Below are 20,828 nucleotides of genomic sequence, written 5' to 3'. Positions count from 1 at the left end.
AAACGTTTACATCAACAATAGTATCATCAAGCTGACAATATTAATCAAAAACGATAATCAAAACTCATGTCTACCTCAGTAGAGTAATTGACGCGAAGTTTGCCGCCGTGGCGATTTTAAGCCTTCTTCCCTTCGAACTCGATTGATCTTCAATTTTTTTTAGGTTTATAAAATAACTTATGTATTTTTTTATTTATTTTAACAATCAAATTATTTCATTTTTATTTTCTACAAATTTAAATTTTAAATATAAAAAATTATTTTAAAAACTATTTTATAAAAATCTCAAATAATTTACGTTTTCTTATAAAACAATTTTTTTTTTTAATTTCATAAAAAATAATTAATTAATTTTAGAGTGAATTAATGAATTTGATTAATTATCAAGTTTTAAATGAGGATTCAACTAGTGATTTTTGTTTTTTTAGGAACATTAATTAATTTAATTGTAATTTTTGTTAGTAATATATATTGATTCAATTTCAATTCCTTAAATTAGAATAAGATTAAAAAAAACAATTCGACTTTCACATGTTATTATCTTCTGGCTCTATTTCTTTAATTATAATTCATTAATATTTATCTAAGTAAATTAATATTTATTAATCACAACTTTGTGTAAGAAAGTTTCTTGACAAAACAACCCAAAATATTAATACAATCTCCAAACAATAATAGATAACTTAAAGTGTTAAGAATCGTGCACATTGAAGTGAGGATTATGTGGATCATATATTTTTCATAAAGATAAAGATAACATTTCAAAATGAAATAAATCCTTGACTAAGAATCCAATTTGCATTTATTAGCTATTGATATATAATTCCAAGGTCTACCCTTCATTTCTCAAACTCATTCCAAAACCATACCCAAATCATGGCAATCCACCAAACTATTGGTTTCCTTTTTCTCCTAGCCATCACACCTCTAACCATATCCATCCAATACAATTATCATGCATCATCTTCTTCTCCTCTCCTTACTAGCACATGCAAGAAAACAGAGTATCAAGATTTGTGCTTGCAAGTGCTGAGTTCAGATCCACATAGTGCCACAGCTGATCTCACCGCCCTAGGGAGGATATCGACCGAGAAAGCAGAGGAGAATAGTAAAAGCATTCTTGATTATTCGTTTAAAGCAGTAAACGAAGCGAAGGATTATCCTCATTGGAGCTACATTTCTGTTTGTTATCATTTGTATAATGATAGCTATTACCCATTGGCTGAGAAAGGCCCTTTGGCATTCAAGCGCGGAGACTACAAGGTGGTTGAAGGCCTCGTTGATCAGATGAGGAAGTCGGGTTCAAAATGTTTGAGTGTTCCAACTGAACTTAAGGAGATGAATGATAGAAGCAATTTCTTGGTGAAGATTACCACGGTTACTATTAATATCTTGAACCTACTTTAATTATATATGAAAATGTGATCTTCATTACATGTATATGATCATATCATATCTTAATTCCTATGGTTTGTGAGATGTAGAAGAGGGAAAAAATTATATGGAAAATGAAAGATTTTATTTTATTTGGTTGCTTATTCAATTGAAAATATGCTATGAAATATCACAAGATTCAAATATGTACAATGACAATGAAGAACATAACTAACACAAAATCAATTCAATGTCAGATCAAAATTAGATTCTTGATCACCACAAATCATAATAGTAAAATTTGAGTTTTAAATTCACCATTGAACTCAATAAATATATATCAAAAAATCCTCATTGGATTTTTTTTTTCTTTACAACCCCGTAATAATCCTCATTTAAAAGAGGTTATTTTTAGTAGGAATCATTTAGACATTACTCCTCAAACTCAAAGGTGAAGATTCTACACTTGAATTATATATTTCATCAAAAGAAGCTTTTCTAAAAAGAAAAATATTTTTTTTCAAAAACAAATACATCAAACAATTTATCTCATATATATCAACATAATAATGAATAGCAATTTAGATGCCAATTTTCCCTCAAAACACATTTTTGGGATACCTTGGTTACCAGATAAAATAGTAATGCAACGCTTAATACATCGTTGCGGAAGCAGCTTTTCTGTTAAATATTACAGAAAACTTAGTTACCAAGAAGATATGTCAAAACTGCCAGAACAGCAATAATAATAATGATATTGAGAAAATAGTTTGATTTTAGAGGCTTATCTGGACTGCCCCCAATTGATTCATACTCAGATCGAATCTTTTGCTTCATATTTTCTGAAAGCTCTCTCTGCATTGCAATCCAACAACAACCAACACTTCACACCAATTCATACTTTAAAAGGGAAATCTAGTTAAATAATAATGATTTTTCTGTCAAAACAAACCTTTCCGGATGAGTATTTGGCAGCATCAAACTTTTCTGACTCCGGTTGGGCAGGAGGGCTATCGTCCAACTCAAAACCCTAGCCATCCATTCACACAGAATTTCATATATTTTGATACATGGAACCGTAAAAAGGAAAAGACATGGATATTAATAGGTCACGTCAGTTTATTACAGTTATACTATGGCGCTGAAGGGAATTTGTAGAAGAGTGGCAGTTAAGTGTTAGCTACTAGTTAAATTTTAGTTTCTTCACAGAAGTTACTTAGATTTAGTTTGAAATTGCTAAATAAAGCAGGACATGTAACCAATCTGATTCATTCAGAAATACATTTTGCAATTCTCTTTTTTCATCTTCTTCCTCAAATTTTTCATTTGCTATCCACTAGTTGATGATAAGTTTGTACATGTGAAATGGCCACTATGGTTAAAAATATGTAAGAACACATCAAGATGTATATAACATGTACAAACCTCAGGTGGGTCGAACTTGGCACCAAGATTGCTTAGTTTGGCATGGGATTCAGCATAGTCCTTGAAGAAAGCTTCTTGGTCTTCAGCATATTTCTCGGCATATACCTACAATTTGTTTCAATTAATTGACTTTCTTTTTCTAAATATCTGACAATAAATAACACCAATCTACATCACCTTAAAAGATGGATCTTCAAAAATAGCAGCATCAGTAGGTAAAACCAGCAGATCTTCATTCTTTCGTTCTTTCACATCCTGAATCATCGGTCAATTTAAAAGTTAACAACAGGAAGGTTCAATGGCTTTTAATGGTGCCTAATGCATTGAGATTTCAGACCTTGAAATACGAGTTATCAAACTTCAACCACTGAACTGTCCAAGATTGTCCTCCTGGAGCTCCTGGTCCATATTTCTGTAAGCATGAGAAACATGATATCTGTATTATTGCATTGAAACCAACAAAAGAACAGTTCTAGGGAAATAGGATCAATAATACAGGCAAAGTCCAAAAGGAGTAGGCGAGATTCAAGAAATCAACTGCATGCAGACTTTCTTTTAGCATAGTCAAAAGTACAACTTGCTAGAGAGAGCAACTAAGAAGTTCCCATTTAAATATCAATGATGTCAATGGAAAGAAACCATCTTCATTGATATAGCATGAAATTGATAAACTACCGTATATGTTGTCTCAGGCTTTCCCCAACCACTCCGTTCTGGTCTAGCTCTTCCTAGGGTGTGTCCACCAGATAGTGCAACTATATCCTGAAAGAAGAAGAAGAATTTAATTGAAAAGATGCTAACCCAGATGACATCTAAAGATATATCTATCACATTTAGACTCTAACCTTGTCACTCAATCCCATCCTGTAGAAAACATCACGCAGATGAGATGCAGGAGAAGGTGGACCGGCATCTAATCATGACATAGAAACTCCAAAGGTAAATATCAAATCAAACCAGAACATAACACAGATAAAATAAAGAATGAAGAGATCAGAAAATCAGATACTAATTCCTTTTAATTTTAATTTTTGGAGACCATGGTATTTTTTTCCCTAGAGGCTACCACAACGCCCCACCTCCATGAATGTGCATTTTAGTGGGAATCGAACCAAAATCTCAGTCTCTTAGTTCAAGACTCTTACCAATGGAGCTACTATGGATGGGTAACGGATAAATTGTTCAATGAACAACGTTAGGGTCACATAATTGGAATAGACATTGCTTTTATTTATTAGAAGTTGTACTTACGGCAACTCTTTTAATTACGAACTTTAACATTTAAAAATAACTATAAAAATGCTCAAATTTACAAGGTAAGAAAAACTTGACTACAAACAGTTGGGACACAAGCCACAAGGTATGTGGAAGATAAAATTGTCCATTGCCTGCCAACTAGCTATTAGAACTTAGAATAAAATGTCACAAATTTAGTTGGGTGCTTACTAGTCTTTTCTTTTTCTCTTTTGTTAGATGTGGGTGGGGTGGGGGGTTTTAGGCAAGAGAGGCCTAACCATGTCAAGCATTTTTCACTAATCCTAAGAAGACAGCATAAATCTTCCGCAAACAAAATTAGTATCTAAAACTATCTGTTTGAGGAAATATTGCAAGAAAAAATAAATAATTTGGACCGATTATACTAAAGAAACAAAAAAAAATGGTCTATAAACTTGAAGACTCAAGTGACCTCACCTGGTAGCCTCCCTTCTTCTGGGCATTGCTCAGCTCCAATCACGTCAACTCTACCGTACTTCATTGGAATTTTGGGTCCTCCTGCCTCCTATGATGTGAAATCAGTTTCCATGTATCATCCAAGTAGATTGGTTTCTTTAACAATTGAGAGTATATTATATATCAGTTATACTTTTTCCTATAATTAATACCAACTCTATTTGCAAGATTTAACCTGAATTGCGGTAGCACTAGCCAATTGGAACAGATCAGCATAAGTAACTCCGGGATATTTGTCCTTAACAGGCTGGAGAATGTTCAGTGCATTTACAAGACCAGCATTAGCTCCATGTTTGAGCTCAACATCAAACCTTAAACTTCCATTAGCACCACCTCTTATTGGCCACTCTTCTATATTCTTATTATATGTACCAGAATCATGCCACCCTAATCGTACCTGTTATTAATGCAAAATTTGAAGATAAAGATGGTCAGCCTCTTGTATTTGATAATGATAGAGCAAACAGAGAACTTACAAAAAGAGGATGACATAATTTAGCTTTGAGAAGTTCTTTGATGTCTTCTCTGGCTCTCTTTAACTGATTGGCATCGGAAGCAAAGCATCTTGGAGAAGCAACTGTAGTGAAATTGGCTGACCTCTTCTGGAATTGATCAGAGATATGAATTAAAAATGGTTCAGCATTACTAGAAAGGATGAATGGAGAGTACCTGCTGATGATGGAAAAGATTAGGGAGAAAAGGAGTTGAGCGGAGATGTTTGAGAGAGGAAGCGGGAGGGGAGGATAGAGAAGGGAGGGAGAATGAGTGGGAGGAAGAAGACAGAAGAAGAAGACATTTGCATTTTACAGTCGCCGGAGGGATGATGCGGCGAGGAGCGGCGGCGGAGGCGGCGGCGCCACCGATGGTTGTCATTTGTGGAAACGCGCGTGTATGAGAGATTGAGCCGCTCGATTGGCTAATATTTGTCCGTCGACCGGATAGAATTCAGATTCTTCTCAGTTACGTGGCAATGCTTCCTTTGGATAACTAGACCGGTCATCACCGGTTCGTCCAATAGTAGTACACTCGGTCGGATTGGGATTATTTGATTTATTTTTTTACGAAGTTTTTTAATAAAGTACATATATCTATCTGTGTTTTCCAGGAAAAAAGCATATATATAATTATTATAATATTTTTTTAATTAAGATTAGAGACGACAACGAGTAAATGGTAATGGGCGGTTCGGAACAGAAAATGCATTTATCATTTACGCCCCGTTTTAATTTTAGAGATTTTTTTAATATCATTTCCGCCTCATTCGGTTTTTTTTGTTTCCGAGAATCCCGCGGGGCACCGTTAATAATTTTTTTTAAAAAAAAAATAAATAATAAAATTATATAAACGAATTTTTTAATATAATATATATGGTAATATATTAAAATTTTATATTATTATAAAGAAATAACTTTACTACTCTTATAAAATATAGTGAATAAATAAATATATGAGTGATTTAATACATTTAATTAAGTTTATGGTGTTCGAGGCAGAATCGGGGTGAAATCGAGGCGGGGCGGGGGACACAAATATCATTCTCGCCCCATCCCCGTTAAGTTTCAGGAAAAAAACGTCCTGAACGAGACAATTCGGTTCAGTTTTCGCGGGGCGGTTTCAAATTATCATCCTTAGCAACGAGGCAAATAAGATAGGGAAATGCATTTATCGTTCTGCCATGTTTGGTTTTGGAGATCGTACTATCTTCTCTACAAAAAATAATATATATATATAGACGAATTTATGTAAGGGCTCGGGTGGGCGGAAACACATAAAAAAAATTACGATTAAAATGTGACATTACTTCTTATTTTAAAAAAAAAAATCAATATAATTCAATGTTTTATTTATTTTATTATTAAAAATGATCAAACTTACTTTTATTTACTCGTTTATTCAAAACTTTACCGTTATTTATTTAAGTTCACCTTAAACTTTTTTCAAACCCACCACACTCGAAATCCTAAGTACGTCCATATATATATATATATATATATATATATTTTATAATATTGAATAAAATAATTTTTTGAATATATATATTTTAAAAAATTATTTTTTTTTTATTTTTTTTAAAAGGTTCATGTATATTAAAAATGATAAAAATCGTTTGATCACATCGAAAAAGCATAACATCAAAAGAAAATAGAAAAACGTTACTCAATATGTTATCGAGCTCGTAAGTTTTTGAAAAAAACAATTAACTCCCCGACGGACTCTACCGACTTTCCAAAATGTTTCAGAAAACATCATAATAATAGCATTATGAAAGATATCGGACGACTACGATCAATGAAAGTTCACAATTTTTCTCCAACCAAATACTCTACCAGAAAAAAAAAATTTAAAACTCTTATAAAACATTACAAATAAATAAATACATTAATATGTTATATATGTAAGTGTTTATTAGTGTCACGAATATAATTTCTGCTCATTTTCAAATAGAAAAACGCGAATCAAATTATAATTGACCTTAATTAAGATAGATGAAATCAAATTTAATTACATACATATATTTAATAAAACATAAATAAATAATTGTGAAAAAAAACAAAGGCTGTGTTCTTATTATAAGATAATAAAAGTCCTCCAAAACCATTTTTTCTCAACAAATTTGTTCAAATGTATTGAGATTAATTATAAATGGTTAAAAAAATTTAAAACCACATTCAAATTTTGATTTTTTATAGTATTTTGAGATTATAAAAAAAATATAATATATAGTTGCAACCTCTTCCAGATTTTTGTTTTCAAAAAAATGTCCAAATTTGTCACAAATATAAGTGAAGATTGTTACAATAGGTCAATTATATAGCTGAAACTTTCAAATTGAATTGTTTATAATGTTTAGTGCCAAAAATATGATGAATAACACAAAAATATATTTAAAAATTAGTCGCAGCCTCTTCTAGGGACGGGTCTGGAGTAGGGTGGCAATTTAGGTAAATTTTAGGTTGGCAAGTTCGGATTGACAGGTTAACGGGTTGAACGATTCTAACTTAAACTTAACATGTTTAATAATTCGGATAAAAAATATCTAAGACCTGACATGTTTATTTGTGTTTGACATGAACACCTAACTCAACTTGAATTAAACCCGATGTAATTAATTTAAATCTCTCTATTTTAAATTAAAATGACATCAATACAAAATAAAAATTAAGTTAAATCACAAATTCACTTATAAAAAAATTACAAAAGAAAATGAGTGAGTGTATAAGAAATAATAACACAAAACTCAACAAAAAAAAACTTATAAACGGGTTATCGGGTCTACTTTGGGTTATGTCAGGTCGACCCGATTTTGACATGTTTATTAAGCAAGTTAAACAGGTCGACCTGATTTTGACCAAAACAAAAAAATACATGACCTTAACCTGATTTTTTCGAGTTCGGTCTGGATCGTGTTTTCGTGTCATGTCCAAAATTACCAGCCCTAGTCTGGAGTAAGCCCACATGTTAGGGCAACTCACTATAGGGCAGTCTATTTAATAAAAAAAAGTTTTTAAGGTTAAAGTTATTTAATATAAAATAATAATAGTTTTTATTTAACTATGGTTCAAATCTAATATATATATATATATATATTATTTTTAGAGCTATGAAAAAATTGGAAAACCGATAACTTAAACGAACCGATAGTTTATCGGTTTCATTTTATCGGTTTATTGGTTAACCGATTTTAACGATTCCGGTTAATCGTTTTTTACCGGTCAAACGGTTCGGTTTTCGATTGAACTACTTTTCTAACGGTTTAACCGGTAAATCGGTAATAATTTAATCATATATATTTATGTTAGGATCTAAGTAGCCGCTGGAGGACCGGGGTTGGACCGGTTAGCGGTTCTCACTCGAAGGGTGGTGGTTAATCCGGTTAGAGATTAACACCGGGCTTCAATACTACACAACCTGTCATAAACCCTTGAACTAGGTTTAAGTGCGGAAGAGGTTTGCTTTCAAGTTGAAGCAGCACACTTGTATAATAGGCAGAACCGGTTTCGGATGATGAAGGTTAAAGAGAATGGTGGGTCGGTTTCGGTAACCTGGTGATTCGGCTTATATAAAGTTAAGTAGGTTATAGTGGTACGGATCGGTTAGATAATGGAACCGGCAGAAAGTAAATGACAAAATAGATTTTATGGATGTTCGGAGATAAAACTCCTACGTCACCCCTTTCTCTCGAAACCGCGAGAAGGATATTCACTAAGGAATACAAGTACAATCCGATCGAGACTTATTTCCTGCTCGATAACACTCTTACAATTTACACCGAAATTGTAAAACACACACTTTTACTTTAGCACTTAGGCTTTCTAGAACAACACAGTCTTATCACTTGTAGAATAAATGCTCTTAGAATTTCTCACTTGTCTCACTGTATGTCTGTGTTACTTGTGTCACTGTGTGTCTCATTTACTCTTCTTCAACTGCCCCTTTTATAGGTGAAATATGCCAACGGTCATATTTCACTACCTTGAATCTGATTGGCTGAGCAGGGGTGCAGAGGTTCAGTGATTCAATGATTCAGTACATGCGGTCATCTTTTCAGACCTGACGGTCAACCTCAGACCTGACAGTTTGTTCTTCCAGTGTGTAAGACAAACCTGCTAGGTTTGTCTTTTACTCAATGTAGACACTATCTGTTAGGCAGTTGTCTGTACTTGGAAGATCTCCTTTCTGACTTATCCCGAAGTGGAAAGATCCTGTAGGACTATCTTCTACAGCCTACAGACTTTCCTCAGACTTGTATAGATATGGAAGTGTTCAGTCTGTTCCTTTGGTATCATTCTCAACAGATACCCGAATTGTCTTCTTGTATTGGTCGGTCATTTGACTTAACCGGATGGCTTCCGGTACGAGTGATGTAATCGGACTTCTTCTGGTTATTCTTTTGCCTTGTGGCTGGTCGGCTGTTTGATGTTTCCGGTTTTAAGCTTTGGCCGATCCTTTCTTTGTGCGATCATGTTCCAAGTATTCTTGGTCGGTTTAGTAGCTTGACCGGCTAATTTTCTTAGCCGGTTCTTTTGTTTGTCCGGTCCGGTTTCTTGTTCCTGCATGGAAGATTTATTTAAGTTAGGTTTATTTGAACCGGTCTAATTTTATCTAACAATTTATATTAGTTATTTTTTAAATATTAGATATATTATAAATAATATTTAATAATATATATATATATATTAATTTTTTTTAATTATAATTTGTATAGAATTATTTTAAAAAATCTAATTTATATCGCTATTAGCTTCAAGTGGATAATTTTGAAATATATTATATTGTTAGAATAATATAATATATTATAAAATATTTTTAAATAGATAAAAAAAAATAGAGAATGACATAAAAGTACCAAGAGGGAAACCACCTAGTACGTACGTACGCTAAGGTCCCTAAGCAATCACTTAGTGAAAAATGGACAACCACGAACGAAAACAAGGATTTTGAAAAAAAAAACATTTAATAAGTTTAATACTTAATTAAAAAAATTGAATTTTTGGTTCACGGTTAAACTAGTTAACCGACCAGAACCAATAGTTTTAAAACCGGTAAAACCGATACCAATACTGGTTGGTTAACCAGTTTGTAAAATAAGAGGTAAAATCGGACTTAGCCGGAACCATTTAACCAATTAACCGACTGGTTGAACCCTCGTAATAATTTAAAGGCTTTTTATAACTAAAATTAGGGTAACATCAAAAATGTTTAAATGTGTTGCAAAATTGTGTGTTGGTGGTTAAAAATAGATAAAAATACAATACTTTAAATTTCAAATTTTGATTTTTTTGGGTGGTTAGAAATTGTCAAATAATTATAATTATATAGCACAAAATATATCACAAATTGTTAAAAATGTTTTAAATTACTATAAATATTAGATGAAGAGGAAAATCTAACTAATCAAGAATGACACAAATAATTAAAACTTTTAAAACTTTTTTTTCTAACTCTTAATAAGCCAAATTCTTATTAAAATACTTAGAAAACTTTAAAGATAGTAGATAGATGTTACGTTTATTATTTAGAATTATTGTCATCAAATAAGTTTTTTTTTTAAATATAAATAATACTAAGAAAAAAGGTCATTAACATTATAGATTGTCGGTATTGCACCATAAATCGTCGATTAAGATAATATCGATAATGAGAAGACCAATCGCGGGTTGTCGGAATTGCTATTATCGTTATTGTTCTGAAAACATATACCGACTACTTTTGTACCGTCACTATACAATATTTTATGCCAACTGCCCAAACCGTCGCCATAAAGAAACTATATGCCGACGGACCATACCGTCACCATAAAAAACTAAATGCCTACCGAATACCGCCCATAACGTCATAGAAATATTTTATATGTTACCGTCACCCTAAATAACATGTGATATTGTCCGTTCTCTTTTCAATATCCTAATACATATATTAAAACTAACTCATATTTTTAAATCATTATTTCTTATTAAAAAAAATAAAGAATTAATGTATCCAAACCTACACTCTTCTAGCCTAATGGGGGTGGATATCTCTTGCCTCCCTGAGGTCCTGAGTTTGAGTTCGACAAGCGACAAATTTCGCTCGTCTGGTTAAGTGTGTTTGCGGATTACGTGATTAACCCAACGTTCTTATTTTTAACTCCATCAAGGTAGTACAGTGGTACGAGTTGACTTAAGAAACCAAAATGTCACGAATTCGATTTCATCTAAAAACAATATGAGTTTAAGTAAGAGGCAGGCATGATTATGGGGTATCATTCTAGTTCTCCTTTAATTTAAAAAAAAAAAATTACAATCAAAATATCTAAAATCTAAAAACTCATCTAAATTTACACCCAACAACATACTATAACAAAAACAAAAATCTTAAAAATTTCTTCAAAAATATAATAATTATAGTTACTAGCCATCATGATGACCTATACTCTTAGCAAATGTAGTATCCATATCTAACAATAATATTAAGTTATACTCTTAGAAAATATAATGTAAATAATATCTTAGTGATTTGTCACATAAAGAGCCAAAAAAAATTACTTTAAACATTAATTAGGGCATGTATCTTTAATATCAATCTATTTCATTTTACTTAGAGTTGTGTATTTGCACTCTTAAATATATATATATATATCTATATATATATATATATATATATATATATATATATATATATATATATATATATATATATATATATATATATATATAAAAGAAGAAAAGTTTGCAAAGTCAACATCATTTCATCGTGATAAATCAGTTATTAACAGATAAATCAGTTATTAATAAGATTGTCTGTCACCAAAAAAGTTGTTTGTATCTCACACTATGAATATAAGTGTAATTATTTTTAATAGAAAAAATAATATTTTAGTTAAATTTATTAGATATTTTAAAAGTGTGTAATATAATACTTGTACAAAATAAAAATAAAAAAATATTTAGTTATAGATTTAAATCTCATTAAAAATATTTTTTTTTCATAATTTTTAAACAAAAATGAGGACATCTAATTCTTTTTTCCATTTTTTTTTTTACAGGGAATGAGACAGCCCAATTTCGACATTGACTTGCACTCATACTACCAACACCAAATCTGCTTCCTATATGTTCCAAATACATAAATAATATACTTCATTATAAAAAACATAAACAAACAAAATTATTACTTCTGAAAAACACGAACAAAAAAACTTGCTTGGGTCTTCTAGTTGTTGTAACAAGGGTAACTTGCTTGTTTTCTAAATAGTAAATATGAACCCATAAAAAAAAATAAGTTAGAGACTTTTGGTTTTCATTTTTTTATCAAATCATTTAGAACCAATATGCATACTTACAGGTCCAAAGTATTTGATGCTTGCACATTCTTTTAGATCAATCCATTTTTCATAAGCAATGACGTCTGACCTGCAATTAAGAGGCATAAGAGCTTGTCGATGATATTTGATCATTATAGACTAATAATAACTTTCAAATAATTATGTAATTTCAAACAAAAGAAAAAATATCAAGACTACAAATTCGATTAGGGTATATGAGAATAAAATGAAACAACTTAAGAGATCTACAAACTAGATCTAGATGAAATTTGTTTTCAAATAAGGACAATGATAGATAAGGACTCTGTATTTGGACCCATTTTATCATATACCGACTACTGAATTTGTTTTGGTCGGAATTAATACACTTTGTACAATGGTTATTGTAGAGGTCGGAAATTTTAGTCGGTAATATTGACCCATCAATATTATATATAGATCATAATAACAATTTAATCTTACAAGTTGCAAAATGAAAAATATATCAAATATCATAAAAAAAAAATATTTATCTAACAAAATATAAGAATTATTGTGAAAAAACATTTTTTTTATGTATTATCTTCCACTTTTTACATTATATAAAATTTATATAATCACTTTCAAATGAATATAATAAATAAACTATCTCTATTATAAATTCAAACAATAATATTTTGAAAATAAATATGTCCATATTTAAGAACAATGATTCCTTAATAAATCAATTCGATTTGATAAATTCAATTGTGTTTTGATTTTATATATGTTATTTTGTATTATTTATTAATTAAATTTTACATGCAAATTGAGTTAAATAATAATTAAATCTCTATAAAAAAAATATATAAAACTATGTGTTCTCTTTTCTTTTCATATTATCTATTAAGTTGAGTTTAACCAAGTTATTTAATTAATAAATTGTTAATTGATTGCATTATTTAAATTAAAATACCTTCTATTTTTGTAAAAACAGTTATATATTTATGATCTCTATATATTTTTATTTATAATTCTAAACTAACTTGATTTTTAATAATTTATATTAAATAAAATTATTTACATATAATCACTTAAATATGAAAGAAGTAGAAGTAGACCAATTGTCCGATTAACCACTGAATTTGTTTTGAAATTTTGAGTAAAAAATTAAAATTAATAAAAATAAAGATTATTGTATCAATTTATTTCAGATATAAAGGAAACTCTTATGTTATTTCTCTTTTAGGTCCAACTATTATTTGAGGTTACAATAAATTATTAGAAAAAAAAAATAGTTCAATTCGTTTTTTTGTTTTTTTACAAAATTTCAAATAATTATAATTGTGATAAATCAATCCATGTAAAATAATTCAAAATTTTAAGCCTCAAGAAAACTACTTAGATTCGACCTTAACTAACAATTAGACCAATTTTAACCCTTTTTTTTTTTTTTACATTTAGATCAATTTTTTTATTAGAGAAATTGGTGAGATTTGAATAGATGATTTTCATAGGGTCAGAAATGTTTGTCATGTTAATATCACATTTCAACATCAGGTTTATTACTTCCTCAATATTTAAAGTTCAAGAGATAATTTTATTAATCAATTTATTTTCTGTTTATAGTCAATTACTTCAACTTATGTCCTTTTTTATAGGATTAAATCTAAATATTTAGTCTCTTAAAATAAGACTCTCTCCATTTGAGTTAGTAATTTGTTACAATATTAATATTACACAACTATTTTATATAGTAATTTGAGTTCATGATGATTGATAAATAACCTTTATACAAAACAAAATAAAAAATCACATATAATAGGAATTAAATTTATGAATAATTTCCAATAAAATAGTGATTAAACATGCTATTAATCAACAAGGCTATACACCTTTTTGTTAATTGTAACGCTAAATATTATATATCTTAATTTATTTAAATAATACAAAAAATAGTAAATAAAAAAATGCTTAGAATATCTCAATCATCAAGGCTAAATAGACTAATATGAATCATTTTTATGTTTACCCCTTAAAACATAGTATTAGATTATAGGACAATGATTGTATTAAAATTACTTTTATATTTTTTTTAGTAGATGTAGTGAATTCTAAATTAGTTTAAAATAATTATAGCTTACCTATCTTATCTAAATGAAATAGCTGGTAAGCTACTAATTGTGGTAGTTGTAACTCCCTAGCTAATCTTTATAAGTTATTTACAAGAATCTAATATGATTTTTTTTTTAAGTTGAAAGAACATGTTATTTATTAACATATTTATTATTTCAAATTAAAGAATTCATAATTATACCCTGTAAATTTTGATATTGTTTCTTTAGGACTTGTTTGATCTTTTAGATTAATTGAATAATCAATGTATTTTTATAAATAATAATGAAAGTAAAGAGTTGATCAAAAGATGTGGCCATTGAATATTCACATTATACCAAGTTGATACAGTTGTTTTTTTTTATTAAAGACATGGCTTAAAAATTTTAAAGATAGTGTAATTTGAGTTAGACTTGGTTCCCATTATAATGTTATCCTATATTTATCATTATTGATAAATCTCTTATTTTAATTTAGCAATTTTTATATTGTTTGTATACATATTGACATATGTATTTTAAAGATATTATTAAATTTGTATCATTAAGTTGAAAATTAAGAACAATTTACAAAAAAAATGTATGCTCCCATTTGTGTGAAAAGTAAAGTTCAATATGTACCCAAACAATATAAGTTATCAAAAAGAATTATTGTTTTAAAAATTGTAGAATCGATTTAGCTTTAAAGGTTTTTACCAACTATCACATCTTTTTATATTCTAGTCAATTTCTTACACTATAAAAATCAAAAATCATTTTTTAAAATTTTAAATATTGTAATTTTTCAACACATTTGATTTTTTTTGGAAAAAAATAAATATATTTGGAAGAAGTTGTGACTAATTTTAAGATATATATATATTTTTATTATATTCATAAATGTTTGTAAATTTTTAAACATTATAAAAAAAATTACATAGACATTTAATATATATATATATATATTAAATAATAAATAAAATTTTCTTTGTTTTAGCTTCATTTACCAAAAAATAATCTCATATGGGACTAGACAACTAAAAAATATTATTTATAAGGACTTGATTGACCTTTAAAATGAATTGAATAATCAATTATTATTTATAAATAATAAAAAGTTGAAAAGGATGTTAAGGAATATCTTGAATATTCTGTATTAAATATATACATATTAAGGAATCATTGAATCCTATATCAGTCTAATCACACGATATAGTTGATTTTGTTTTATTAAATACATCAAGGACTTGCTCAGGTTTTTTAAAAAATTTAGATAAGAAAAAAATACGATTAATGATGATTTTGAGGAGTTGATGATTATTTTTTTATAAAAAAACTTAAAAGATATTGATATATATGCATAAAATAAAAAATAATAATCTAAAATTGAGAGTATTTTAGTATTTTGGTTAATGAAATAAGTGATGTGATTGCTGAAAATTAATGGTTGAAAAGTGATTATTAGAAAATTGATTTTGGATAGATTTTTAAAAAATTCAAAGGAAACCAAGCATAAGGAATCATTGATTTATTATAATTAAGAATATTAAAGAATATTATTCTGACTAAAAATAAATCGACAAAAATTTAATAAGATTAAACATGAGAATGACTAATCAAATAAAACAACAAAATAATTTAAATTTCAACATTAGAAAGATATATAGAGATATAAAAGTGAGAAAAAAATAAAAAATTTTATTTTTATTTTAATCTGTCAAAATCAATATTATATATATTATTCTTTATTTGGTCTAATTTTGTGTTCCTGAAAGGCTGAAATCAGGGGTTTGTATTAGTCATCTTCCCAACAATAAAGTTAAAAAAATATCTCTAGAAAAGTAATATACAATTAAATTTAATAGTTAATTCAACTTTTTTGTCATTGAAATTTTACATATTTTGAATATAATCTCATTTGTAAATTCAGATTTTCCTTTTTTAGTTATTTTTTTATCATTAAATTAATTATGATATTATTCATTTGAATAACTTTTAAATAATTCATTGTTTATTTATTAATTAAAATATAAAATATTTATCTACTATATATTAATTATTTTTAGTGAATAAACTAATTATTTTTAATTTTAATCTGAATAGATTATTTAAACCAAAATAAAAAAATCAAGATATGAAAGTGAAAAGTACTCTTTACTCACTCAATAAATTACCTCACATTATTAAATATAACAATCATGTATTAAAATAATCCTCTCTCCCCTATTATTTGGTCACCCACCGAGATTGCTGCTACTGTTTGTTTATATGCGGCAGAGGATGAGGCTAAAGGCCCACCGCAAGACCACGGGTCGGCTAATAATACAAAATTGAGATATATTTCGGTTTGGGTATTTGAATAACCGAATCTAAAATATTACTTTTTATTTCGTCTTTTTCAATTATTTGATTTATTAACTAAAATATTAATCTAAAAATATACTATTTTTTCAAAATTCTTACTGATACTTATTTTTTTAAATAATCAAGTTTTAATAAAAAAGACTTATTCTAACCGAGCCTAAAGAGAAATATGAGAAACACAAATAAATATAAAATAAAATAGAAAATATTATTCTTGAAAGATCGGTGGAGCAGATAGTCAACTCATGAAAGATTTACGAACTCAATAAAGTTTGATTTTATGTTATATTTATTTGTTATTGAACCTTTTTTACTTTTGTTTTCCATTATTAATTTTCAATGTTGTGTTTAGTGACAATATGAACACTAATGTTTTATTTGTTTTTATAGTTATATTTACACGATTATCATTTATATTATTAATATTTTTAATTCATTATGGCCTCGAGAGTTGGGAGGCCTATGCAAATTCAAATTTTAGGCCCCACAAAATTAAAATAAATATAATAATTATATATTTTATAAAAAAAAATATTAAATATATAAATTAAGTATATAACAATATTAACTAGTGTAAAAAAAATATTTCAAAATATATATCAAAAATATTAATATAATAAGTTGTAAACGAAAAAATATGCCATAATAATTTATTAATTAACTAGTATTCGATTCAACAAAAATACTACTCCTTGCATTTTTTGAGGCAAAATCTTTATTTAAATCATTATACTCTAACTGTTCTAAACACTCTTTTTCAATTGATATCTTTAATAATCTTTCTTATGACATTGTACTCCGTAAGTAACTTTTTATCAATTTCAACTTAGAAAAACTTCTTTATGCCAAAGCAACGGTAATTGGTATAGTCAACAAAATTCAATAAAGGATCCCTACATTTTAAAAACAACTTGCCTCCCATAATGACCTTGTAAAATTAAGGATGTCAATCGATCTTTTTACTTTTCTCGGTAGTATTGTCTTCAAATTACTAAACTCTTTACATAATTCATCACCATCAATGTCCATATGTTGGTTGTGTTTCAAATTTTTTTCTAATTTAGTACAATCCTTCAATAATTGCTTATCACTAACATTTTAAAATTTTCCATTGAATAAAAATCCAAAGAGTTCTTCATATCGTTCAAATTGCTCAAACCGATCCCGAAGCGATGTAAGAGCTTGATATATAATATGGAGAAAATATGTAATTCTAAATTTATCCTCTAATGATTGATTGGCATTGTCATCATCTTTCACACCCTCATCAAATTTCTTCGGTCTACGAGAATTCTTTTTTGAACAAACACATGATCAATGTCATATTTACGTGCAAGTGTTCTAGCTTCCTCCATCAAATATCTTCAAAACCATATTCTTTAACATTTTCAAAGTATAAAATGAGTTCCTTCATTATTGTAATTGCATCCTAATTTCCATATATTCTTGTTGAAGTAATTTACTAATACGATTAACTTTGTACCAAATATAAGCTAATCAAGAACTTAAAATCTTCTAAAGCGGACATTCACAAGCCTTTAGCTTATACCCTCCCAATTTGATCATTCTTTTCTGTAATTGATAATTCAACCAAAGCATCTCTAAATTCTACTACTTGACTTTTTATTGCTTTAACGCTTTCAATACGACTTTCCCAACGAGTCGCCGACAAAGGCTTTGGTGTCAAATTCTTCACAAATGTTTTAAGAAGGTCCCACTGTTGCGTTGAAGCCAAAAATAATGTATAGATGTTTTACAAATATCCAAAATAATTTGATGCTTGGTCATAAGATTTTGCCATATCACATATAACAAGGTTTAAACTATGACATCCACATGGAATATAAAATGCTCTATGATTTATATTAAGTAACCTTTTTTGTACACCTTGATGTTTACCTTTCATATTTGAGCTGTTGTCATAACCTTGCCCTCTTATATCATCAATGTTGAGTTGAAGTTCAATCAAAACATCTTCTAATCGTTTGAAAAGTCCAAGTCCCGATGTGTCTTCAACATTTATAAACCCAAGAAAGAACTCTTGAACTTTGACAATAATATCATCAATATCTACACATCTTATAACAATCGTCATTTGTTCTTGATGATTTATATACGGAGTACAGTCTAGGATAATGGAAAAATATTTTGCTTTCGAAATCTTCTTGAGAATTTTTTCTTTGATCTCTTCCGCCAACAAATTTATCAATTCATTTTGAATTTTTTGGCTAAGATAATGATTGTGAATTTTTTTATTTGCCATAAGTTGAAATTGTTCTTTCATAGTAGGATCAAATTCCGCAAGAAATTCAATAAGTTGATAAAACAGTCCATTATTATTCTCATAAATTTTCTCACTAGACTCACAAAACGTCAAATTGTTTCGATAAAGATACTTCACATTCCCAATTATTCGAGTTAATATCAACTTCCAACGATTTCTCTCTTTGTTGATTAATTTTTCCATCTTCTTATCGATTGTTGTATTTTGCTGTAGCCTTTTTTTCCGTTCATTACATCTTACAACATTGAGTATGTGTTCTGAATTACTTTCATGCTCTTTAATCTTTAGATAAAGATTGTTCCAATCATTAGTTCCATTTCCAGCCAAACTACTTGTCATAGTTGTATGCTTAAATAGTTTGCAACAGAAACAAAAGACCTTATTAAACTCATTTGAATACACAAACAACCACTTCCTTTCTTGTTTCTCACCATTGAGAAAAATAGAAACGTAAAAATTGGAGGAAAAATGTATTCCACTTATACTATTCTTAGAAAACTTATCTTTTAAAATCTTAATAGGATCTCGTTGAACTAACATTATCCTTTTAAAATCATTAATACTTCCCCACAATCCTGAATCATAGTTCACATCAATATCCTTTTCAAATTCAAGTATAGGAGTAAGTTATTCATTATCATATTCATCCTCAATATTAACATTCGTAGTCGTGGGTTGTTCAAGTACCTCATCTCCAATACTATCATTTTCTTCATTATCACATTCATCCCCAAGACTATCATTTTCCTCATTATCACTTTCATCTTCAAGATTATCATTCATAACCATAGTATTAGATTGTTCTAAGACTTCATCTCCAACTCTTACACTATCATTTTTTTTCATTTTCATCTTATTCAAAGGTTGAGAACTTTCATTTTTTGCATTAAATAACTTTGAAATTGAACCCACTAATGATTCTTTCATTGCCTCATGTTGTTTCTTAATATTTCTTTTAGAAGCACCCGACTAATATTTTTGAAACCTTATTCGATCTTTATCATTTATATCCTTCTTTGTCATTTAAACCTAAGACATTAAATATTTAAGATAAATTAAAATTTATAAAAAAAAAACATACAATTAAACTTAAGTCATTAAGATAGTAGACATTCTCCTCTTATAAACTAATTCATAAATTCTAAAATAACTTAGTAATAAATTAAGTCATTCAAGTAATATTATTTAACTAGATCATTGATTTCAAAAAAAGAAAAAAAATACCTATGGTCGAATTGATATGCTTTCGGTTATTTTGAAACCACATTTGATAATATTAGTGATATATTGTATATGATGTCTCTATAATTTTAAAAAATGTGATAGATATACATAAGAACAAATAATAATTTAAGAGCATTAAAATGTACCATCAGAGATGATTTTCACAATTAGATTAGAAAAATTTAAATTATTAGAGATGAAAAGACAACTACAATATAATTATATAATTAGGGTTAGTGATATAAAAGAGTTACATATAAAATATTAAATTAATATTAAAGATGAAAAATAATAAAAGATTCATTAGAGAGAAAAAAATAATATATTATATATAACATGGAGGAAGAAAAAAATATTATGAGAAATAAGTAATATATTATATATTATTATATAATATGGAGTGAGAAAAAAAATATTATTATATATAATATGGAGAGAAAAATTAACTTATTATAATGAAATAAATTTAAAAATTATGATATTATTATAATATAATTGCAAAACCAAACCAGGATTGCATTCGTTACATGATAGTAAATGGTACGATCCTCTTTATCTCTTTATCTCTTTA

The 20,828-nt window shown here is 28.1% G+C and overlaps 2 protein-coding genes across 3 annotated transcripts; one reads left to right on the top strand and one right to left on the bottom strand.

Annotated features, from left to right (window-relative positions):
* Nucleotides 1-876: 876 nt before the first annotated feature.
* Nucleotides 877-1,407, top strand: LOC124924974 (pectinesterase inhibitor-like). The gene has a single exon (XM_047464955.1). It carries the CDS (start codon nt 877-879, stop codon nt 1,405-1,407), a length of 531 nt encoding a protein of 176 aa, XP_047320911.1.
* Nucleotides 1,408-1,908: 501 nt separating this feature from the next.
* Nucleotides 1,909-5,458, bottom strand: LOC124926662 (probable L-ascorbate peroxidase 6, chloroplastic/mitochondrial). Of its 2 annotated transcripts, none has more exons than XM_047466939.1 (11): nt 5,200-5,458; nt 5,007-5,129; nt 4,706-4,927; nt 4,492-4,579; nt 3,645-3,712; nt 3,475-3,561; nt 3,137-3,211; nt 2,977-3,054; nt 2,800-2,904; nt 2,327-2,404; nt 1,909-2,229 (listed from the first exon to the last, which is right to left on the bottom strand). In XM_047466939.1, the coding sequence occupies exons 1-11, from the start codon at nt 5,401-5,403 to the stop codon at nt 2,077-2,079; spliced, it is 1,281 nt and encodes a 426-aa protein (XP_047322895.1). In that variant the 5' UTR covers nt 5,404-5,458; the 3' UTR covers nt 1,909-2,076. The 2 variants fall into 2 exon arrangements, with proteins under 2 accessions (XP_047322895.1, XP_047322894.1); XM_047466938.1 differs by having other exon boundaries at nt 5,007-5,132; nt 5,200-5,456.
* Between the last annotated feature and the right edge of the window lie 15,370 nt (nt 5,459-20,828).

This window comes from Impatiens glandulifera, chromosome 2 (genome assembly GCF_907164915.1).
Source record: "Impatiens glandulifera chromosome 2, dImpGla2.1, whole genome shotgun sequence".
In the NCBI taxonomy this organism is placed as follows: Eukaryota; Viridiplantae; Streptophyta; class Magnoliopsida; order Ericales; family Balsaminaceae; genus Impatiens; species Impatiens glandulifera.
The sequence above is the reverse complement of the archived record's forward strand: the minus strand, read 5'-3'. Positions and strand labels throughout refer to the sequence as shown.